Raw genomic sequence first — 22,389 nt, 5'->3', positions numbered from 1 at the left:
TCGCAAGGGTGTCGATCCTCGCAGGATGTGGAACCAGGCACTGCGGCGCGTCGTGCACGCCGAGGAGCGGCAGCAGGAGGAGCGACGGCGGCAACAACTAGCGCAGGCTGCTGCCGCTGCGTCTTCCGCGTCGAATGGTGAAACTCCGGCCGTGGAAGTCCCCGCAGAAGCTCCGCAATCTGCAGCGGAACGTGAGCAACCCTTGGTATCAGAGCAAGCAGCAGCTCCTGCCTCTTCTAGCGCCGATAACGCGACGCCAGAGGCGAAGAATGAAGCAGCTTACGTGGAAGAGGCCGAGGACGACGACGACTACCTCCAGAAGCACCTACTGTCGCGCCCCACGTCGGCTTGGAGCTGTCTGGAGGACACGCAGCAGGCCAACTGCTTGGCGCTGAACGCGTCGCAGACGCTCGTGGCGGTGGGCGAGCGCGACGGCCGCGTGACCATCTGGGACAACACGACCATCCGCGTGATCACGCGCGAGCTGGACCCGACGCTCATTGCGCTGCCAGCGGTGGAGAATGCCGCCGACGACGACAAGATGGACGGACAGGGGGCAGCAGGTGACAAGGCGGAGGCGAATGGAGCCAAGAGGCGAAAGGTGGACGCAGCAGATGCGGATGGATCCATGGAGAACGACGACGCGTCCGTGGAGGACGATGAGGAGGAGAGGACGGAAGACGCGGCGTCCATCGAGGAGGACGTGGCGACGGAGGAAGACGAGGAGGCGGAGGCGGAAGCAGAGGTAGAGGCGGAAGAGGAAAACAATCACGATGAGAGTGAAGAGACCAAGACGGAAGATGAAGCGGACGCTTCAGGGGGCGAAGCTGTATTGACACTGTCAGATCTTCGTGTGGTGAAGACCGCGCTGAAGGTGGTGTCGCAATGTGCGTGGTCGTGCGATTCGCGGTGGCTGTTCGCCGGCTGCGAGGAGAAGTCGACGCGGCGGGTGAGCCTCGGCGCGAGGCTGTGCGTCTGGAACGTCGAAGCTGCCACACTTGTGTCGGCTTTCCGGTTTGGCGGAACGATCACTTCGTTAAGTTCGCACCCTAGTGACCCGAAGCTGGTCGTTGTTAGTTTTTGGAACTCTCGGCCAGTGCTCTTGGATGTCGTATCTGGAGAACGCAAGGAGCTGGAGAGCGTTCCCATTGAAAACGACCAGCTCACGCAACCAACGCCACAGAACAGCTCACGGCACCCCGCGCTTGCGTCCTGTGCGCGGTATGGTCGTTCTGGGAAGCGCATTTACTGTGCCACATCGAAATCTACGTTGGCTGTGCTGGATGCTGACACGTTGCAGTGTCTTGATAGTCTCAAGCTGAACGTGCTTATCCAGTTCGTGGATCTCTGCGTGAATTTGCGGGAAACAGCGCTGCTTGTCACGAGCTCGAAAGGTATTCATGAATTCGTGTTGGATGCGAATAAGGATGCAGAAGCATCGACTGTAATGGATGGTTCGAGTGAGGAGTCTAACGCCACTGAAGAGCACCCGTTGGGGTTGCGTGAAGTGGCACTTCACTCCACGGGTGCGGTACGCGCGCCTTGGGCTGTATGCTGCTTCAGCGGTGGGGAGGAGTTTGTTGTCGGTACGCCCGTTGTACGTCACCGACATGTTGGAGAGAATGGACTATTCACGTGGCACCGGGCTTCAGTGGTTGGTAAGACAACAGGCCAGCACAATGTCGGGGTAAAAGACGGCGTGCTAGCACTAGCTTGGGACCGTTCCCGACAGAGTGTGCTAGCCGTGTCTACCAGTGGAAATTTTCACGTATTAGAGGAACAGTTCACCACCACCTGGCCTGGGGCAATGTATCCGGCAGGGTTCCGCCTTATTACGGACAACGAACTACATCTAGAAGTGTTCGATCGTGATGCTGAAGAGCGCAAACGAGAGAAGGAAAAGCTTGCCGAGGCTGCGAAGCCAGCCCCCGTTGACGTATTCACCGTCCAGAGCCCGACAGTGGAGTTCCCTGGAGAATGCGACCTTGCCGCTGCTTCGTTACCCAAGAATGATTTCGAAAATCCTCGGTACATTCCAGCTATCCCGATCGCGTACTACCATCGGCGGCATCTGCATTCACTTCAGGGTGGAGTGTACAACGAAGACAAACACTTTGGTCTCGGTCAAAGCGTTTTTGAGCCACTCAAGGGTGCCCTGGGTAAGCAAAAGAAGAGCAGCTCTCGGAAGTCGAAGAGCAAAAAGCGACGGCGCAGATAGACAACAAGGTGTACACAAGAGACTGCGTGCTAAAGAAGAAATAGGTACCCATGATCTGACGCGTAGATCCTGCCGGTCTACCTTCTTCCTTGACGTCCAGGAGATGTTATGTCATGTGCTAGTGCCATCTCCAGCCGTTGAAGGGACTGCGTCAGAGCACAGCTCCGCAAGTCGTTGTCCTTGCCGTTGTGGTCCGTATTCGAGTACAGGTCTTCTTGGCTATTCACGGCACGCCGGAACGCTTCGTTTGAGTGAACACTTTGCGCAGTTGTAAATTTCGAAATTTGCAGCGCTCGGAGCGCCATCAAGTCAACCTGGAGTTTTCGGTGTGCGGGTGTTCTAGGAGGGCTTGCTGGACTGTTTGGGGGGAGTGGTTGGCGAACTGGGGTAAATTCACTGCGGTCGGCGCAATGAGCACTGCGGGGTCCCTCATCCTGTTCATTTCCTGCTTGACTGTCTTCCCGTGACCTCCCTCCTCTTCGTGAAGTATTTAGCACGGACGAAGCTGCGAGATTGTTTCCTGAGACTTCGACACGAACGCATGCTGCCGAAGTAGACGAGTGTCCAGCCCAGCCGCACCGAGAGCAAGCCAGCTTACTACGTCGTTGCGCTGCCAGCGTCAGTCGAACGACGTGTTCCGAGCCTTCTGCTGTGTGCTTCTTGCGCTGAGCAAGCGCTGTGGCTCGCCGCAGCTCGAACCAAGACTTTCGGCTTGCGATCCACTCGTGGATCAGTTTCAGTGATGAAGGCTCCTGTGTCAGAACCATGAGCAAGACTGTCGGAGACAGCGAGTACGCTCGTACCCCACTAGCCGAAGTTACAACGCAATATCTCGCGAAAGATGTCGCCATCTGCAATGCCTCAGTTAGCCCGACTGAATCATGCGCTTGAAGGAGCTCCAGCTCTAGATCTGCCTCCTCTCGCCTCCCCGCGTGCTCCTCGCGAGGAGATCCGAGGGTGAGCTGTCCGGTGATCACGATGAAAACCTGCACTGGCTGGCCTGGCGTGAAGAGGTACTCTTGCCGTGCTACGACAACAGGGCGCAGGTGCGCTGCTAAAAAGCGCCGCGAGGAATCTGCCATGGCTTGGAATAGGAACGTGTTGCGAAGAAACAGCTCTGCTTCAGGGGCGAAAGAGTACGGGAAGGCGGGTGGCAGTCGAGCGGTCCCCTCTTGACGCCGGCACTGGAGCATTTGGAGCTGTTGGGCGACTTGGTACGGCAAGCACAACACGTATGTGACAGCCACCTCGCGCAGACCGAGAAAATTACGCTGGCGAGCAGCACCTGCCGTTGCGGTTGTAAGGAGGTGGTTGAATCCAAATGCAGCAGCATCAAAGCCAAAGCAATCGCCTGCCACAAGTTCTCGTAGCTGAACGACAGGGCGATCACTACACCCGAGCATGGCAGCGTGTATCCTAGTGAGACTTGAAGGTGTCGAAGGCACCTTCGCGTCTCGTAAAAGCATAGGGCGGAACGAGAGCGTGCAGTGCCCATTGAGCAGGAAGTACACGAACGTGCTGCGTGTGACGTTTTGGCTCCCGATTACTTCGCCAGGCACTGCAGACCGCACCGTTGCGTAGCGAAGCATGAGTCGCCAGGACTCGTCACCATCCGCTTTGTTGTCTTCTTTATTGCAATCACGCTCCTTCATCTCCTCGTTTTCTTCATCGACATCATCTAATCGGTCCTGTGAGCCGCTGCATTGGTTTACCGACTCAATGCACAAGGTCGCTGAATCTGGTCGAAGTGCCCCCTGCACCCTCGTGGGCTGTGCACGGATCAAACATAGCGACTGGAGCGTCCGTACGAGATGAGGAAAGTGTTGCAGCAACCACTGCCGGAACTCCGACACCGCAGCCGGATCTTCTCGTCGTTTGCTGCTTGCCTCGGGGTTCTGCAGCAGCAGTTTGAAGCTCTCGGACTGGCTGAAGGGGTCGAACGCAACCGATTCCAGTACCGCCCGACCTCGAGGGGTAGCGCCAACTCCTGTGATCGACACGCGCGGGCGAGCGGGGGCTATAGCCGTGGGTTCCTCCGCCTTTGCCTTTGAGCCATCAGGCGTAGAGGAAGAGGACGCTCGAGCTCTTGGCAATTGCACAGGCGCCAGCTCATGCGTCCTCAAGCGATACCGACCGTTCGGCGTCGTTAGCGCTGTGACTGCTCGGCCATCGGTTGGCATGCTCTAGAACGTGGAAAGTGAGATAGCTCTCTCTCCATGCACTAAATCAAGGGAAAGCTATTTATACGGATAGAAGACTTAGGTGGTGTGCGTGAATATCATATTTTATTCGCGTGGCTTCGGCCGGGGCCTAGGCCGTAGGGCACTACGTCATGAGTGTCTCCCACTAAATGCAGACCAAAGAGTCTTGACAGAGTGGAGCTTGGTTACTTCTTGCCTCCCTTCTTGCCGCCCTTCTTACCGCCCTTCTCCTCCTTGGGAGCTGCAAGGAACAGCAGCACGCACAACCAGTTAGTCCCCCACAAATTAGGGCACGACGATGCAGTTGTCAAGCACACGGTAGCAACTCACCGTCCTTAGCGGCGGTCTTCTCCTCCTTGTTGTCCTTGCCCTTGCCCTTGCCCATGGCTGATGAAGTACTTGGTGTGGGTGCTTGAGGAGAGGAGCTTGAGCTGCGAGCTCAAAATTCGGGAATGAGCCTGCCTGGCGAGCGCTGCGCCGTCGGCTGAACGGGGCGGTTGCATATCCTTGTTGGGGGGACGTCCGTTATCAGGCGCCTAGCCTAGGAATTGTAACGGTTCTTACGCTGGGCAGGCTTTCACTTGACGTCTGTATGCCGTCCTGAACTTGCCTAGTTCAGGATGGATCTTGAAGCGTCGCGGTTGAAGTTGACCCATTCGGGGACTGAAAAGTGACCAGTCGGTGGTAACATCGGTGGCGCTAGTCCATCGCGGTCCGCGGCAACTGCTGGTGCTCCTCATTCGAAGCTCGCGACATCAGCCTGCGCCAGGCTCTCTTGTTGCTCTGGAACACGCCTTCTCGGCAATGCATGGAGTGCACGAGCAAGATCACCATGCTGCCACTGGTACAGACGCTGGAGATGAATGCTGGCGCCCTTGGTGCGCCTGTGAAAAAGTAGAGTATAGCTCGCTTGGCTTGACTTATTCCGCTTCGTTTGCTTTACGACATACACGTTGCTACGCGGTCACTACAGTGCCAGGCTGTTGAGAGCGTCGGCCAAAGCCTGCACGGCCTGCTGGCTGCTCGCGTCCAGCCGAACTCCTGCTGCGCGCTTGGGCATCCCGCTCATGAACTCGGCGACGTACGCGCGCGTGCTGTCAAAATACCGGCAAACCCACGTAGTTATCTGCAGCTGGCTTGTGGACGTCTCTCTCGGCTTGGCCTGCTTCAGCGACTGCGCTTTCTCGTGGCTGTACGCCATGCACTTGCGGACAAGTGCCGCTCCTGATCGAGGCTTCTTACGGCGGCGGCTCCCACTTCTACCAGTGCCAGCTTCCTCCGCCTTGGCGGAGTCCGCTTCGGCGAGGACACCTTCCGGGCGAGATTCATCATACTCGAGCACGGGAACGACCAGGTTGACAAAGTCCAACATCAGCTCGACCTGCGCTGCCTCTATCCGTTCAACGACAGCACCACTCTCAGCATTGTTGCCCTCGACTTCCGCACCCAGGGCTTCAATTTCACGCGCCACCTCTTCGACAGTCGAGCTGAAGCGAGCCTGCACCTCGTTGTAGAACGTGTCGTCCCCACCGTAGAGTACGTCGTTCGAGTCCACTCCGACCAGTCGACCAGGGAGAGCCCGTTGTCCCCATAGACCAAACAGTTGGACGAGCATGAGTAGCACGCGCAGTCGAGCAACTCCAGCTTCAAGACGGTGCGCTACGGACGACGAACTCGGTGTCACCCACGCCAACCGCTCCAGCACAGCCTTGCGCAAAGCAGACACGAAGTAGAACGGGTCTTCGTCGTTTAGCGACGGAGCGTACACCAACACGCTCATCAACTGGGCGATCGCTTGCACGATATGGTCGATGACAGTGTTGGTGTTGTTGATACTCACTGCCCCGAACAGTCCAAGTGCCACACCGCGCATCGGGGTAAGCGATGCGATGGCATCTGAGCCCTCGTCGAAGCGGCGGACAGATTCGATAGCACTTGGCTCAAGCTCTGCGAGCAACACGATCGCAGCTTTTACCAGCGCGTCCATCTGCGGGATGCAGCTCGTCACTAGGGCGACATTCGCTGCTGACACCAAGAGCTGAAGCTTTTCGAGAGGCGCCTCAATTGACGGGATCGTGATGTGCGCGAACGCCAGACAAGACTGAATGAAGTTTCGCCGTGCCTGTGTACGCTTCTTTCCGCCGACGACAGACGCAACCCCACCACCAGTACCACCAGTACGCTTGTGGACGTGCATTGCCAACCGGAGAACCATCGTGGACAGCAATTCCTTGACCGGCTCCAGCTTGTAAAATGAGCGACGGCAATCGGTGTACAGCATCAGCAGCGCCTCCTGCTCCTCGTCTTGGGCTCTTTCACTTGCGTTAGCAGTCTCGTTGACGTATCCAAGCCGCGCGATGAATGCCGAGATATCGCGATTCGCCTCCGCACGCTCGGACGCGGTACTGAGAGAGTCGAGGGCGTCGTGCACTCGACAACAAACAACCAAAAGTGTGTGTGCTACGGCAGCTTCGGGCCCCACCACATGGAGCCGTAATGTGCCAGACCGATTCGAGGACTTCTTCATGCTTCCGCCCACGAAGGCTCGCAAGACTTTCTTTGCCACGTCCACACTCGACTCCCGCTTGAACATGCCCATTAGCGCCTGCATACAAGCAATAATTTAGTGTAGTCAGCCTTTTGAACATTTATAACACGCTGAGCTCACTGGCACCTACGAGGAACGGCGTAGAAGGGATAAGCTTCGAGAAAAACTCGTAGTGCTGCTTGGCACCGAAGACAACATTCTCAATGAGAGCACCGAGCAAGTTGTACGTTTTTGCCGTGAGTTCTTCTGGTGTCGCGGCGTTCAGGTGGCGCACGACATCCTTAAGCAGAATAAGAGCCTCTCGGTGCTAACACACAACAAGCATTTAGCGTTAATAGTCACATCGATGTTAACAATGATGTCGCGTTCCATACACACACCAATTCGTAACGTACCGAGAAATGAGCCACTATAAGCTTCATGTAGGCGGCAGCACACTCCATGTACTGCGTTATGTTCTCTTGGGAAGTGATGGACGACCAGGAATCGTTCAGAAACTGCAGTTTCCCACCTCGTTCATTATCCGCAATGACAAGCACATTGCTCAGCTGCACCGCAACGAGACTGTAAAGATGGCACTTCGAGACCAACGACGGAGAGGATGTGCGAATGAGATCCAGCATCTCGGTCGGCGTTGAGGCGTAAAACTGGGCGCCAAAACACTCGCAGAGGTGCTTCAACACCATGGAGCTGTCCGAATACTCTTGATAGTGCGCCAATAACGAGTCGAAGCTGTCCTGAGTGGCCCCCGGAGCTGCGCATTTAACGAGCCATTCCACGGCAGGCGAGTGTAGCGCCAGATACTCGTCGTGCTCCATTTTGTGCGTCAGCAGCCAATGCTCTAGCTTGTTTCGGCGGAACCAGTTGAAAGCGTAAAAGTAGTCGAACAAGCTGCTGCTTACGACGACGGTTTGCTCGGATGGTGAGGTAGTTCCCAACAACTCGGAGCTGGTGAGTGCCAGATACAGACGCGCGTACAAGGCAACCATCGGCTCTCCGACACCCCTAATATCGTAGGAGCAAAACAAGATGCAGTTTAGAGACCCGTATTGACAGCATAGCATTCCTACACACAATAGCATACTTGATCATATTTGACAGTCGCGCTACAATCTGCGGGTACTCGCCATCGCAAAAAAATCGGTAGCACCCGAGCAGCGCGATCTCAATATATCTGAGCACGACGACGATAGGCACCGGGGTTAGTAAAAAAAAGAATAGGCAGCTAGAAGCATACACCATGCGCAAACTACTTACATTCGTGGGAGCAGCTCTCGGATGCAAGCCGTCTTGTAGAACCAATTGCGGCACGTCTCGGTGGCTTGGACGTTGATGTCTGAGCTCATGAAATGTTCGCCCAGTGGCTCCGGTAGAGGCTGACCGTTTTCATCCTCGGAGGCGCGTGCGTGGATGCGACCGAACACGAGCTTGCCAAAGGCGTCCAGCACTTCACTCACCAACACAAACACGCACGGATAGAGCTGCGGTGCAGTGTCCGTATCTGCGAGCAGCTTCACACACTTGATAGCAATTCGCAGCGCTTCCACCTTGTGGTTCTGCTCCCAGCTTGCAATGAGCCGCTTCTGCATCTCCTTCACCTTGGCCACGTACTGGCTCTGCGAGATCTCGATAGTCTTCTCGTCCTGCTCGAAATTCGGTCCATTGTTCTCCGACCCACGCTCCAGCTGCTCCAATCTCGCGCGCGTCTTCTTGATCACGGACGCCTCTGCCGGGTCGTCCGCCTTCTGGTAGTCGCTCTTCGGAGCGAACGAGATCTCGTTCTCCAGGTCGTTCACCTCCAGCATGCTCGCCTTGATCTTGAACGTGTGGTCCGCGTACTTGGCCAGCAGGCGGTCCGTGTGCTCCTTCCACTTGTGCTTCACTGTACGGGGCGCGGCTTCTCCTCTTGCCTCCCCATTGTTTGCAACAATTGCAGCATCAACCGACGCGGCTTTCGAGCGTACGACCTCCGTCTGCGCCACTTTTGCGTCTGCTGGCGCTCCGAGGACACCCAGCGGGTCCACGTCTCCGTCCTGCAGCACCACGAGCTCCGGCGACGCTCCACCGCTGCTGCTTCGCTTGGTTAACGAGTCTCCATGCGCTGAAGACGCAGAACTTGGCGGCGGATCCACTGCAACTGCCGCATCGACCGAGGGAGCGGACAAAGCCGTCGCCAGAGCCAGCGGGTGCGTCTCCTTCGCCGCCAGCGCGCGCGGAGCCAGGTCGTGTCGCGAGCGAGGCGTCTGGCGCTCCCCCACGCGCCACTTGGCCGCCGGAGTCGGCACCGGAGGCTCGCGCTCCGCCGGCGCCGTCGTCATCCTCGATCCCCGCTGTTTGAAGCTGAAAGAACGACAAGGATCCATTCGTACTTAATCGAGATAACGACGCTGTGATTGGATGTTAAGTGACTATGTTTTTGGCCAATGGACGCGCTTTGGATTAACGCTGGAGTGCGCGCCAAGCATCTGGAGGTTGAGCGGAAGGGCGACCGAGCTCCAAGCGCCTGTGCGTGACCGTCTAGAAGCCGCCCCCCGCGCCGCACACAGGTAATAGCCGTACCCCCGCTGCTGTATGTCAATGAAGGAGACGCAGACGTGCCTGGAGTGTTCTTTGTGGTGCTCTGAAGCGCTCTAGAAGCTGCGGAATCCGTCGCCGAAGTTGTGTCATTTAGTACTCACTCACTCTGTCTGCTGCAATCTTTCAGGGACACTTTACACTTCACACGGCAATCAACATGTTCGGAGCAACTGCAGGAGCGACGCAACCGGCAGCCGCCGGCTTCAGCTTCGGCGGGGGAGCGGCCGCGGCGCCTGCTGCCTCAGGCGGCTTCAGTTTCGGCGCCACGTCGGCCGCTCCAGCGGCGGCGCCAGCTTCTGGCGGCTTCAGTTTTGGCGGCGCTGCTACCTCTGCAGCCCCTGCGGCGGGATCCACGGGTTTCAGCTTTGGAGCTGCTCCGGCGACCAGCACAGCGGCGGCCCCTGCGGCTTCGACGGGGTTTTCCTTCGGTGCGGCGCCCGCTGCGGCCCCTGTCGCTGGTAGCACGGGATTCAGCTTTGGAGGCACCAGCACAGCTCCTGCTGCTAGCAGCGGCTTCAGCTTCGGTGGAACTGCTGCTGCCGCCCCCGCTGCGTCGAGTGGCTTCAGCTTTGGTGGAACGAGCGCGGCGCCGGCTGCTGGAAGCACGGGCTTTAGTTTTGGCGGCACTACACCGGCTGCCAGCACGACGTCGGCTTTCGGATTTGGAAGTACTACAGCAGCGCTCTTCGGTCAGACTCCAGCGGCGACTAGCGCGACGACTACTGGATTCGGCTTTGGAGCTAAACCTGCGACCACCGGTACGGGCTTTGGATTCGGCACAACGACGGGCACTGGAACCAGTGCGTTTGGCGCAGCGCCCGCAACAGGATCTTCTCTCTTCGGTGGTGGTGGCTTTGGCACCACCGCACCGGGCGCAGCACCTTCAGCATTTGGCGCCGCTCCGGCAGCGTCTACTGCCCCCGCCCCGATTATTCTAGGTGCAGATGCCTCGGTGGCGCAGCTCAACACAGTGAAGGCGGCGTACCAGGACCCAGCTCAGTCACGCTTCAAATTCCTCATGTACAACACCGTCGATCCGACGCAGCGACACCTTTACGTGCGACCACCTCACATTAGCGAGCGCCTGTGGAACCAGGCGGAGCTGGACAACCCGGACCCGCTCAACTGCGCGCCCGTTCCTATCTTGGGCTTCGACGATCTGCTGAAGCGTATCAAGGCGCAGCAGGAGCATGCGGAGAAGTACAACAAGTACACGGACGACCTGCGCGCGCAGCTCAACGAGATGGACAAGCACTCGCGCGCTACAGAGGAGAAGCTTGAGAAATGCCGCCACGAGCACGTCCAGCTCTTCCACGCGCTGGTGAAGGTCATGCGGGACATCGAGCTGCTGCAGAACTACGGCAAGCCGCTTCAGCGCGAAGAGATGCAGCTTGCGTACGTCTCTAGCTACTGGCTCGGCGTGTGTGATGGATGACACTAACTGATGTGCGTCTGTTTGAACTGCAGCATGGCGTTGAAGAAGCTGCAGACGTTGCTGGACTCGCCAGGCCAGTACAAGGCGCGACTAAATGACGCCGTCTCGCTTCAGCGCGTGCAGAAGGAGGCGCAGCCGCTGCCGTCAAGTCAGCTCAGCCCACAGGACCTGCAGCGACTCTTTGAGGTGCGCAGGCTTTGAATTGCCTTGCTACATGATGTGGTCATCTGATCTGAGTCAATTTGTTGCGTGTTGTGTGAATTGAGCAGTTCATGGATAAGCAGCGGCAGGGGCTGGAGCACCTGACGAACATCATTAACGACGACCTGGCAGACATGCAGCTCATCAAAGAAACCTGGCGGCGGTAGGCACTTGGCGCATTGCTCGGCCATTCTTCAGCAGGTTAAAGCAACAGCACACACTACCTGATAAACCCGCGTGCAGCGGTGGTAAGCAAGTGCAACAGGCAAGTGCAACAACGAATGAAGACAAGTATTTCCCGTGTCGTTTCCCCTTGCACTGTCAACAGTCCTTCAAAACTGGCAAAGTAACAATTACCCTATGAAGAAGATGACAACAACGCAGTGAAGACAGCAGCCTGGCATGCATATTCGCAAAAAGTTACCAAATTGTGTTCTTTGTTTTTTTTCTGAATTTGAAGCAAGCCAGCCGCCTGAAGCGCGTCCAGTTAAGTGGCCGGCATGCGCCCCTATTCTCTCCACCCTTCATACTTATGCATGCCAAACAAAGAAGTCGCAGCGGGCTGCGGTGGCGCCGGGAGCACCTAGGAACGACGCCTCAGGACCTGGATCTGCTGCTGATTTAGTGGTACGGGTCCACGTCGCCGTAGGTCTCGATGACAAGCGGGGCCTCGTCGAACTGGTGAACGGGAGGGGGCGACGACAGGCACCACTCGAGCGTCTGGTGCACATCCGGGATCACGACCTGCACGTCCTCCGTGGGCGCGTTGTTAATGGGCACACCGTGCACCTTGCCGTCCGTGGAGAACCGGGCGACAGCGGGGCGGATGGCGGCGGTGGTGTTCACTGCAAAGGAGGGGGAGGACGCAAGTCAGCACACTAAAGTTGCAAGATCTCGGCGCCTACCGGTCCGTTGGACGCGGGAGCTGCGAGCATAGAGAGAGGAGACGGAGGGGGGACACATACCGGCCTTCAGGGCGCGCATGGACTGACGGATGAGGCTCATGGTGGCGAGTAAGGGGCTTCCGGAGGGGTTTCTTGATCCGAAGGAGCTCTTTGAGGACTGCTCTCGTCTGGCGGTGGTGGCAACGAGACCCCCGACACAAAGACATGAGGGTTTGTGCGGAGGAGGGGCCGTCCCTCATTGCGCAACGCCGCGAGCGCCTATGGCGATTTGTATGTGTCTGGTGGTCTGTCCACCCCCTCATCGCGCAACTCGCTGCTCGTCCGGGGACAGCAGCACCACGGTTCGGTGGCGCCAAGAGCTCTGCCACCGAAACAGGACTGCAGTAGTCTCGAGTGTTGGGCAGGCCAACAATGCGGTTCATGCTGGCAAGTTGCAGACTGCCACGGGCCCATCGAGGCGTGTGCGCCCGACTGCCGGCAAATTTGAAAGTGAGAGAGCGCCGCCACCTGCGCTTCCACGCATTCGGAAAGCCGCTGGCGCCCGTGGCATTGCCGCAGGATCTGCATCCGTATTGTTGATGTGGCCGTGCTGGCCGTGCTTGCCTTCGCGTGGACGACTGACTGGACTGGACATGCCAGTCCGCATCTTGCCCGGCGCCTCCACGACCGCATTTAGGCCCGTAGATGGGAATCTCCGCTGTTGTAAGATTTGTGCGTAGAAACGCCTTTCGGTGATGGCCTCGTCACTTCATCACTTCAACATTCGTCAAGTGTGGCTACACGAGCCGACTTGGTGGTTGCAAGCTCGACGGGGAAAGGTGTCGTTAGCAAGAACTATGTGGGAGTGTTTCTTGGAGTGCTTGTGGGGGGATCTACAGTAACAGCAAGCTTCGTTTCGAGATTTATTTTGTTTGCTACGACAGTAATCAGCATGGTTGCAGGGCGGCTACAGCGTGCAGGCTCGGCGTGACATCGTTCAACTTCACAGCGGACACAATGTAAACCAAGCAAGCTTTGTGCAGCTTTAACGATGACACCTGGCCTCTTGACCTCTTCAGAAAGTTGTCACGCAAGCAGGATCGCTTGCATCTAGAGCTCCGAACTTCAAAGTCCGACGTTGATGTAGTATGGTATGCTGAAGGTTTGGCAAAGGGGACCTAGCTGTCGTAAAGTGTTGGTAGCGTGTGAAGGTTGAGACCTACTTCCTGCGATTGCCAACCCTCGTTGAACCAACTTCAGCGTTTTGCGAACTTCTGTCGACCCAAAATACTGTTCGCTAAATTGGGCTCCCCAAAAGCTACTCTCGTGCGATTGGCTATAAATAAAGCCAGTTCAATGATTTAAAATCGTTCAATCAGAACTGGCCACCAATGCTGAGATTGGGCCAATCCGGAGCCGTTTCTCTGCTTCAAGAGGCCACGACTCAAAAGATGGTGCTTTTGAAAGTCAAAATTTGGCAGTTTTACTCGCTTGGCGTGCGGAACTACTGTAGCTTAGCTTTGTCGTCACCCGAACCAATGTGCGCACCAAGTCTTCCAGTTGCTGGTCAATTTCTATGCGCTCGTTTCTGCCTGCTACAGTATGAGTCTTGGTGAAAGCCACTTGGCCGCATAGCACATTTTTGGGATGATTCTGTCACTGTCACGCTTGAGGCAATGAAACCTGGAATTTCAACAGAAAGGTTCCGAGCCTTCATGTCCCGCTGGCGTATCAATGAACTTGGTATCATATTTCACGGAAGTTCCGCCGGACTTTCGTTATACCTTTAGGTATTACTTAAGTAATACTTGGTAGCTACTATCGGTATAATCCCATGCGCAATTTATATGGTTTTTTCAATTGAAACGAAGGTTTGCTCGAGCGGGACGGCTATCAAGTAGACTAAAACCTATTATCAAACCTGCATTCTTGCAGGACTTCGTCGCGGTGAATTGTGTTGGCTCACTACTTATCTTGCTTTTAGCAGCTTATTTTGGTCTTGATAAGTACCAACCTCTGTCAATCCCAAATTTGTTGATGAAAAACCTCGATGCAAGGTTTTTCCGCATTTTGCGCGAATGGGCGGCAGCTCGGCGCGCTTCTCCACTCATTATTGGATTGAAATCCGCACGGCGCCCTACGAGAGGAAGAAATCCCCCCGCTTCACTTCGAGCAGCTACACCGGAATGACGCCGCCTTCTGACGATGGCAAGCCGGCGGCGGACGCGACGCCCAAGAGCGGTGGCGACCTGGCGCAGCAGCAGCAGCAGGCGCTGCTCACCCAGCAGCTCCAGCAGCAGCAGCTCCAGCTCCTCCAACTGCAGCAGCAGCAGCTCCAGAGCATGCAGAACCTCAACCCGACCGAGCTCGCGACCCTGCAGCAGCAGCAGCTCGCGCTACTCATGATGCCCATGTTCCCGCTGATGCTGCCGCTGCAGCAGCAGGCGCTGGCCGCGGCCTCCACGGGCGCCACCGCCGGCTCGGACTCGTCCGCCACGGCGTCGGAGGATGCAGCTGCCGAGGCCGCCGCCGCTGCCGCCGCCACGTCGGAGGAAGCTGCCGCGGAGGCCGCCGAGTCTGCAGCCGCGGAGGCCGCCGGAGATGAAGCCGCGTCGCCCACGTACCAGGCCGCAACTGCCGAGTCGCTGGGACTCACGCCGCCGTTTGTAGGCACGGACGGATTCGGAATGCTGGCAGGGACGCCCACCGGCGCGCTCAACATGGACGACGTGCCCAAGCGCAAGCGCGGCCGCCCGCCCAAGAAGGACGTGGCGGCGCGAGCCAAGGCAGAGGCGGAGAAGACGCTCAAGCAGCAGTTCCCCATGTGGGGTTACGGCCTCCCCATGCCGCTGCTGCCGGGCTTCCCGGGTATGCTGCCGGGCATGGGTAATCCGGGCGCGGTCGTCAAGGACCACTCTGTTGATGAGCACGTGAAGGACGAGGATGTAGATGGCGAGCGCCCCGCCAAGATGGCCAAGAAGAAGCAGCGCGGAACGGGCAAGCCTCGGGGGCGACCTCGCACGCGCCCGCGCCCTGGTGAGATCATCCGCCGGGTAAAGCCGCTCCCTATTGCGCCGGCCAACTATTCGGTCATGTACAACTATTCCCTCTCGAACCTGGCGCAGAAGAGTGCCGAGCTCAATGCAGACGGAACTGCGGCTGATACGGAAGCCACGACCGTCACGGAGGACGCACAGGATGAGAACCGACTGGCGCCGCTGAGCGCCTCGCTGCTGTCTGGAGAGCACGAGTAAGATCCTCCAGCCTCTATCAAGTTCATCTATCTGATAATTCGCAGCGTCGGCCACCGTGCGTTCGAGTACCGGTAGCAAGCGCTTTTAACATTGCGTTCGTGTTCACCGTCGCGTTCTCGTTTGCGTTAATTAACTTCATGCATCGCGATGCAAGTGTGCAACAGGAAGTGTCGTGTAGTATATTTTCTTTTGTTTTTCAAATAATGGAACGATGTCTATGTGGTGCGGCTGGTGCGCAGGCAGCGAGAGAGCAAGCACGCTTTGCGATGGGGTGGGCAAATAAATAAAGAAGCTCGAGGCACTCCATTCCCCAGCCGTCTGCGCGTGCGGCATGCGTCTTCGACTGAGCCAGCGCAACTGGGAGATACTGAGCTCTAGAAAAAGACCTCCTCGTCGCCGTCGTTGCTCACGGCGTCGCTGTCGTAGTAGTCGAAGGTGTAGTCGTTCATGTCGTCGCCCAGGTCCTCCTCCGCGTCGTCCATATCGCCGTCATCCGCCTCCTGTTCTGCTGCCTTGGCCTTGTCCGCGGCGATTTTCTTCTCCTGAGCTTCAAGCGACTTGAACACGTTCTCGAACGCACGCGGCTGCATGATGCCGCGGTTGGCGGCGCCGCCGGCCGCCGGCGTGCGCAGTCCACTGAGCGAATTGGCGCGCAGCTCCTCCGGCACGTAGACCTCATTGGCCTTCTGCATATCGGGCACCGTCACGTGCACGAAGGCTGCTGGGTCGGTGGCGTTGCGGCCGGCGTCGGGGCCTGCAGGGTCGGCTTCCCACGGGTGGTACAGGCTCTCGAGCTTGTGCGCGAGGATGCGCTGCCTCTGGATCAAGTAGGCCTCTTTGTCGGCCAGCGCCTCAGGCTGCGGCAGCTCCATGGGCGGATACAGAGCCCCGCCAGTCTCCGCCTATCGATTGCAGCAGCAACAGCAAGCAAGCAAGTTAGTGGGCATTGACGTTGAGGTTGACGCTATGATGCTGAGGAGGCAGAGAGACGTACGTGCAGCAGCTCCATCTGCGTGTGCGAGAGGCCCAGGTCCTCGCGCGTCTCGTCCATGATGTCCGCCAGCATCGAGTCCCGGCTGCCGCCGAAGCGCACGCGGCCGCGGCCCCGTCCTCGGCTCATCGCAGCAGGTCAAGTGGCAATTGCAGTGCTGTCCGCCACCAAGGATTCGAGCGTATGCCTCAGCGTGGGATTAGCCTATGATATGGAATTCCCTCTGAATACATGATATCGATTTTCACAAGTTACAGCTTTCGACCAATCGGAGGAGCGAACGGGGTAAACTTCAACTTAACGTGGAATGTTGCTGCGCCGACGGAGCGAGAGAGATGGTGCTCGCCAGCAGTCATCTGCGCGGTTATCCTTGACGGTGGCGCTGGGGGGAGCGCGTTCCATGTATTGTCGTGGAGATCCTCCCCCGAGGCGTGGGTGAAGGCTGGGTGACTGTGACTGGGGCGGTCTCGCGCTCCTCGCATCATCTTCGCAGGGAAGGCGTCCACCAGGACGCCAGGTGCGACCTGGTGGACACAGCTGCATCGGCTCACGCGAGCGTTTGCCACTTGATTGACCGATGCATCTCCGCGACGCCATTATGGTGAACAGCGACGAACAGACCCTTTCTAAAGGAACGAAGCGGCGAGCTAGTGCATCCACTCAAAAACGCTCGGTGGCTACCGCCCTGCCAACTCGGCAGTGCTGAGAAGGGATCCATCAACGTTGCAGCGCACCTCGCCCACGCTGTCGCCAGGGCTGGTCCCGTGGGCGCACTTGAACGACACTAGATGGTCGAAGGACCCCATCGCTCACTACGTTGTGCTCCATTCCAAGGCGTCTCGGATCTCACGTGGAGCAAAACAGAACCGGTTCGCAATCAAGACGCGTCTTGGAGGAACCTGCAACCGGTGGCTGTCAACCGCTCTACAGACGCTTGTAGGCGCTTAGTGGGGCCTCTGTAATCCGGAAACGTGTGATGGCTGAGAGCTCTACAGTTGCATCCGCGGTGCTGAGCGATGCCCACCGACAGCAGCGCAGCCGATGTAAGCAAAGCGAGTCAAAGCGAGCCGAGGGGCCGCTCGCACATGATCTAGACGGTCTCTGTTTCGCACTTGTTGGACATTGCTCCCCTTGCCCCACCCAGCGTTTGGCTCGGGCTCAACTCACCTTGTGTGCCTTCGCCTGCCTGCCTCACTTTCCAATTTGCCAGCTCCAGCCCACATCAACTATCAACTGCTGCCTCCAGTCTCCACCCTCTTCATACGATGCGAGCAATGGTGGACAGGGACTCCGTGCAGCAGTTCGTGGACGCTGTAGCGAACACCGAGCTGTGTCCGCTGTCCTCGGAGCCCCACAACGGCCACATGCACAGCTACGGCGGCATCCTCCCCGGCTCAGGCGAACCAGCACTGCTCGAACTTCCTCGGGGCGTGCAGTGGCTGAACGACACGTCCTCAGGCGAGACCGAGACTTGTCCGTCTCGGCTGTACGTCCGTCCAGCATATCAAGTACTGCTACTACTGGCCATGGCCTTCGTCGATCATTCGGAGGTGCCTCACCATCGCGTCGTTATCACCGGTTCGTCAGGCACCGGCAAGACGAGCTTCCTCGGCTGGATGCTGTGGCACTTGCGGCGTCTCGATAAACCTCCAGTGATCGTGCTCGACATGGCTGGGTTCTTCAGCCGCATCGCATCAGACGGCACCGTCACCGCTGGCACCAGAGGTTCGAGCTTCCAACAGGAGCTCGCCACTCGCAGCACAGTGTACCTGTGCGACTCCACATGGACGGAAAACATCGAGTACAATGGTCCTGAGGTCCGAGCTCGCACCATCGCGGTGTCACCGCCACTGCACACGCTGATGTCGACGTCGACGACCGATACAATGCGCACGCTGGTGCTGGTGATGCCGCTGTGGACTATGGCCGAGCTCGAGACCTGCCGATCTACCTGCTACGCGCGTAGCGTTTCCCAAGAAACACTACTCGAGCTCTACCAGCTTTGGGGTGGCGTCGTACGCTGGACGCTGGGGACACCAAAGCAAGAGGCTAGAGACGAGTTCGTGCGCAGCTTGGAGGCGCTACCGTTCGCCTCCGTGATTCAGATCGTCCGCAATGGCGGATACGTGCGTATGTGCGAGTTCAGCGACGTGGAGATTTCCGTCGGTGCCCGACTCATTCACATCCACGCCGACTGTGACAGCACCTTCCAGCTGAACGGGGCTGCAGTGTGCAGCTCCCTAGCGTGCTCGCTGCTCATTCGCACCAGCTCCGAGCAGCTCGGGAATGCGAACGAGCTTGTCAGTCCTCCCAGTGGCGAACTCCCGGTCATACCCAGGAACATGGAGATCTTCTACCAACAGGTGCAGCAGGAGCTCTTTGACAGAGAACTCGTCACGCCGTGATGAACGACCAGTGACATCTCTCAAGACCCAACGTGTCAATGAAAGCGTACGACAGCAGCCTGCAGCTACACAATTAACGGTTGACTTGTAAGCATTGAATGGAATTGGTGACTTTATTTCTGCTATCAACGTGCTCCGCTCTTCATACCCTCAATTTCCTGCGCACACTTCTAGTCCGGCGGCAACTTCAGTGGGTGCAGCCTTCTCAGCCGCCACTGTTGCCACCACAGGCACTGGGAATGGCGTATCTGGCTCCGACGCTGTGAACGTGTTGTTCATAACTCGTCCTGGGTGCGAGCCGCCCATATAGGACGGAAGTGATGACAGCGGGATGCCGTGATTCTGTGCCACCTCCAGGAACGCCTTCATGTCTTTCTGTATTGCCATCCACACAGCAGCATTCCCCCGGTCAGCCAACAAGTTGCAACCCAAAGCAAAACGAGTAAAGTCACGTACAAACACTTGGATCTTCTCGCGCGTCTCCGGCTGGATGATGGCCGAGATGACCTTCCAGGCGCTGTAGAAGATGAAAGGCGCGTTCACGATGTACAGGCAGTGCAGCGTCTCGGGATAGTAGAGCTGCCCCACGTCGAAGATGGGCTGGGTATACACAAACCACCGTGAGCCCGACCATGTAATCTTACAATACAGGTATTGGGGGACGCACCTTGAGATGACTCAGCACTGACGGTGACAGCAGCTTCAGGCTGAGGCCCTTGAGGTCGACAATGCACACGTGCTTGTAGACGCGGTGGCCTCGCCGCTTGGAGACGGCCACCTTCTCCCACTGGATGCGCTCCATGTACTGCCACCGGTGCGGGATGATGTCGTTGACATTCGTGAACGTCTTGAACAAGCCGTCCGGGTTGATGTCGCTGATGCGGTCCACCGTCACGAGGTGCCCCTCCTTGTCCTCGCCGTAGATGTAGGTCGGCCAGTACTCGTTGTAGAGCTTGGACTGCGGCAGGTCTCGCTTCAGGACGTTGTCGACATCGAACGCCGCGCGCGCGTCCAAAATCTTCTTCGTCTCGGCAATCGTGAACTGCTCGCGGTTCTTCTTCATGCCGCGATACGCGCGAGCCACGCGGATGGCGAGGTCATCGGTGCAGCGATCGCCGAACTCGGCCTTCACCGCGTCGAAGAGCGGTTGATCCTCCGCCGTAAGGGGCTGAGCTTCTTCGTGTTCGTGGTGCGACGACATGTCTGATACTTCTTCGACTTGCGCTGCTGCCGACGACCGCACCAGGGCTCCAATCTACGAATGCAAGAATGGCTAACAGCAGAAAAAAACTGCTCGTGGTGTCGTGCGGCAAAGCCTCGACGCTGCCTCAGCGTTCTGAGCGCCTTTTAGACGCCGCTGAAAGAGTCAGAAATCGGTTGCACCCCAGCACCACGTCTGCATTTAGGCGAGGCAAAACTGAAATAGACGCCAAGAAATGCTGGTCATGCTCAAGCTCCTCTTCTTGTCTATCATTATCTTGAGAACCAAGCCTGCATGGGACTGCACAACGCTGCAACGAACCAGCCGACTGCAGGTTGTGCCTTTGCGTACAATCGTGCATGCTTCTCCTTCTCCATGTGCCGCGAAAACTGCGTGGCTCACGGTCGTCCTCGCGATGGCTAAAACAGCACGGACGACGCTTACACGCGAGTGACCTCCCAGTCCTCCACCGTGCGCTCCAGCACGTCCTCGGGCGCCGTGTCGAAAGGTCCCGTCTCTGATAAGGCAGCAGCAACATCAACATGTCAGCAACGAGCAGCAATACACCGTTGCAGCGAGCAAGCAGCAGCAGCAACAACAGCAGCTACGGACCTGTTCGTCGCGGGTTGTGGCGCTCCTTGAGGATGGCCGGCTTGGGGATAATGGTGCCCGTCTTCTTGGACACGCGCACCTTCTCGCCCTCGTCCGTGTAGCGGATGGCGATCCGCGTGGGCTTGCCGATGGACGGGTCCACCAGGTTCACGTTGCTGTAGTGGATGGGCGACGGCGACAGGTACGAGCGGCCGGAGGCGGCAGGCGTCGCCTTCACGTAGCGGTGCGACTGTTGACAAAAATCCAAGACGTCAGCCTCGATAGCTGCTCTGAAGGCTATCTAGTTAGCGGGGCCACCCACCATGTTGACATTCTCCACGATGACCTTGTTCAGGTCGCGGGCGACGCTCACGACCTCGCCCTGCGTGCCCTTGTGCGGTCCGGCGATGATCTCGACCTGTCAATTGCCAGCAAATATCATTCCGCATCAGTGTCAGCTCGATATCTCGACGACTACTGCGAGTTTGGCGACGATCGAAGCGTACCTTATCACCGCGGAAGATGTGCCAGGTCTTGATGAGGTCGATGGATTTCTTCTTGGTGCGCGGGCCGCGGCGGAAGGCAATCGGGATGCGCGTCGCCATCTTCAGCTGCAGGGGGCTCTGCTGTCCACAAGTACTCCTTCCAGGCAAGTGTGAGGGCTCCAGCAGCTCCGCTCGGCGATTGGCTGAAACTAAAATCCCAGTAGTAACGCCAGCTGATTCGCTTAAATAAAACCTAAATGACTGATTAAATTTCGTCCAATCAGACGAGCGTATTTTTGCCAGCCACCAGAAAACTCGAGGGAAGCCGTCAGGAAGAAAGACCCGAGCCACCTGCACCAGCCAAGCCCGAGGGGGAGCACAAGATCAGAGACACGATGGCCGACGTCGCAGAGAAGCAGGAGCTGCCGCCCGCGGGCGACGCCGCCGTGGCCCCGCCCGCCGTGCCCGAGGATGTGGCCGCCATGTTCGACCTGAAGAAGAAGAAGAAGAAGTCCAAGAAGGTCAAGAAGGAGGTGCGGACAGAGCTGTCTTATTTATCGTAGCTCCTCGCATTTTATTTATTTATTATTATTTCTCATTAAATATTCTAACGTAAAAACTTCAACAACTACCACCTTGACAATCCACAGAAGAAGGAGAAGACGGAGGACGCCGAGGCCGCCGCCGATGCCGCGCCCGACGCCAACTCGGTGCTGGTGCAGGACCCCGCCACGTACTCGTACAAGGACGAGCTGCTGGCGCGCATCATGGCCAAGCTGCACGAGAACAACCCGGAGCTGACGGACCGCAAGCGCCACACGATGAAGCCGCCGCAGCTCATGCGCGTGGGCACCAAGAAGACGCTGTGGGTGAACTTCCAGGAGATCTGCCAGATGATGCACCGCAGCCCCGAGCACGTGCTGCAGTTCACGCTGGCCGAGCTGGGTACGGAGGGATCCATCGACGGCAACCAGCGCCTGGTCATCCGCGGTCGCTACGTGCCCAAGTACATTGAGTCGCTGCTGCGCAAGTACATCACGGAGTACGTCTCGTGCCAGATGTGCCGCTCGCCCAACACGACGCTCACGCGCGACTCGGTGAGCCGCCTGTACTTCGTGCACTGCCAGGACTGCGGTTCCTCGCGGTCCGTGGCTGCCATCCGCTCGGGTTTCCACGCCGCTACTCGTGCCGACAGAAGGGCCGCGCGCAAGTAAGGCGGTCGGTTGGTCGTATGCAGTTGCTGGTGCAGTTGCAGTCGCTTAGGACGCTTTGGCAGGTGAAGATCGGGCTTTGAGCACACGGTGGAGCTGGAGGGGAAAGGTTAGAGCAACAATTGGACACTCCGCAGCTATGGCGCTAGAACCCTCTGTTGGAAGCCTAGAGCTGCTCTCGTTGGCT

At 57.9% G+C, this 22,389-nt stretch overlaps 11 protein-coding genes across 11 annotated transcripts; 5 read left to right on the top strand and 6 right to left on the bottom strand.

Annotated features, from left to right (window-relative positions):
• Positions 1–25: 25 nt before the first annotated feature.
• On the top strand, positions 26–2,218 carry PHYSODRAFT_512486 (hypothetical protein; the record flags this gene model as incomplete). The annotated part of the gene is made up of 1 exon (XM_009532321.1): positions 26–2,218. One exon carries the CDS (start codon positions 26–28, stop codon positions 2,216–2,218), a length of 2,193 nt encoding a protein of 730 aa, XP_009530616.1.
• Positions 2,219–2,919: 701 nt separating this feature from the next.
• On the bottom strand, positions 2,920–4,398 carry PHYSODRAFT_439222 (hypothetical protein; the record flags this gene model as incomplete). Its single annotated transcript, XM_009532320.1, has 2 exons — positions 2,920–3,845; positions 3,996–4,398. Coding segments are annotated over 2 exons (1,329 nt in total), but the record flags the coding sequence as incomplete, so codon positions are not given.
• A 988-nt stretch (positions 4,399–5,386) lies between these two features.
• PHYSODRAFT_334963 (hypothetical protein) lies at positions 5,387–9,285 on the bottom strand (the record flags this gene model as incomplete). The annotated part of the gene is made up of 5 exons (XM_009532319.1): positions 5,387–6,824; positions 6,927–7,024; positions 7,098–7,274; positions 7,363–7,972; positions 8,225–9,285. The coding sequence occupies 5 exons, from the start codon at positions 9,283–9,285 to the stop codon at positions 5,387–5,389; spliced, it is 3,384 nt and encodes a 1,127-aa protein (XP_009530614.1).
• Positions 9,286–10,562: 1,277 nt separating this feature from the next.
• On the top strand, positions 10,563–11,180 carry PHYSODRAFT_512032 (hypothetical protein; the record flags this gene model as incomplete). Its single annotated transcript, XM_009532318.1, has 2 exons — positions 10,563–10,939; positions 11,012–11,180. 2 exons carry the CDS (start codon positions 10,563–10,565, stop codon positions 11,178–11,180), a joined length of 546 nt encoding a protein of 181 aa, XP_009530613.1.
• Positions 11,181–11,565: 385 nt separating this feature from the next.
• PHYSODRAFT_354946 (hypothetical protein) lies at positions 11,566–12,224 on the bottom strand. The gene is made up of 2 exons (XM_009532317.1): positions 12,146–12,224; positions 11,566–12,025 (listed from the first exon to the last, which is right to left on the bottom strand). The coding sequence occupies exons 1-2, from the start codon at positions 12,183–12,185 to the stop codon at positions 11,802–11,804; spliced, it is 264 nt and encodes an 87-aa protein (XP_009530612.1). The 5' UTR covers positions 12,186–12,224; the 3' UTR covers positions 11,566–11,801.
• Positions 12,225–14,784: 2,560 nt separating this feature from the next.
• PHYSODRAFT_546884 (hypothetical protein) lies at positions 14,785–15,429 on the top strand (the record flags this gene model as incomplete). Its single annotated transcript, XM_009532316.1, has 1 exon — positions 14,785–15,429. The coding sequence occupies one exon, from the start codon at positions 14,785–14,787 to the stop codon at positions 15,316–15,318; it is 534 nt and encodes a 177-aa protein (XP_009530611.1). The 3' UTR covers positions 15,319–15,429.
• Positions 15,430–15,692: 263 nt separating this feature from the next.
• On the bottom strand, positions 15,693–16,438 carry PHYSODRAFT_511418 (hypothetical protein; the record flags this gene model as incomplete). Its single annotated transcript, XM_009532315.1, has 2 exons — positions 15,693–16,220; positions 16,313–16,438. The coding sequence occupies 2 exons, from the start codon at positions 16,436–16,438 to the stop codon at positions 15,693–15,695; spliced, it is 654 nt and encodes a 217-aa protein (XP_009530610.1).
• Positions 16,439–17,574: 1,136 nt separating this feature from the next.
• Positions 17,575–18,714, top strand: PHYSODRAFT_302895 (hypothetical protein; the record flags this gene model as incomplete). The annotated part of the gene is made up of 1 exon (XM_009532314.1): positions 17,575–18,714. The coding sequence occupies one exon, from the start codon at positions 17,575–17,577 to the stop codon at positions 18,712–18,714; it is 1,140 nt and encodes a 379-aa protein (XP_009530609.1).
• Positions 18,715–18,864: 150 nt separating this feature from the next.
• On the bottom strand, positions 18,865–19,915 carry PHYSODRAFT_510660 (hypothetical protein; the record flags this gene model as incomplete). The annotated part of the gene is made up of 3 exons (XM_009532313.1): positions 18,865–19,085; positions 19,167–19,314; positions 19,382–19,915. The coding sequence occupies 3 exons, from the start codon at positions 19,913–19,915 to the stop codon at positions 18,865–18,867; spliced, it is 903 nt and encodes a 300-aa protein (XP_009530608.1).
• A 620-nt stretch (positions 19,916–20,535) lies between these two features.
• On the bottom strand, positions 20,536–21,117 carry PHYSODRAFT_354945 (hypothetical protein; the record flags this gene model as incomplete). The annotated part of the gene is made up of 3 exons (XM_009532312.1): positions 21,013–21,117; positions 20,829–20,924; positions 20,536–20,756 (listed from the first exon to the last, which is right to left on the bottom strand). Coding segments are annotated over exons 1-3 (414 nt in total), but the record flags the coding sequence as incomplete, so codon positions are not given.
• Positions 21,118–21,725: 608 nt separating this feature from the next.
• PHYSODRAFT_259181 (hypothetical protein) lies at positions 21,726–22,193 on the top strand (the record flags this gene model as incomplete). The annotated part of the gene is made up of 1 exon (XM_009532311.1): positions 21,726–22,193. A coding segment is annotated over one exon (468 nt), but the record flags the coding sequence as incomplete, so codon positions are not given.
• Positions 22,194–22,389: the final 196 nt, after the last annotated feature.

The sequence above is a fragment of the Phytophthora sojae genome (genome assembly GCF_000149755.1).
Source record: "Phytophthora sojae unplaced genomic scaffold PHYSOscaffold_6, whole genome shotgun sequence".
Lineage (NCBI taxonomy): Eukaryota > Oomycota > Peronosporomycetes > Peronosporales > Peronosporaceae > Phytophthora > Phytophthora sojae.
This window is presented reverse-complemented; position numbering and strand designations above follow the sequence as displayed.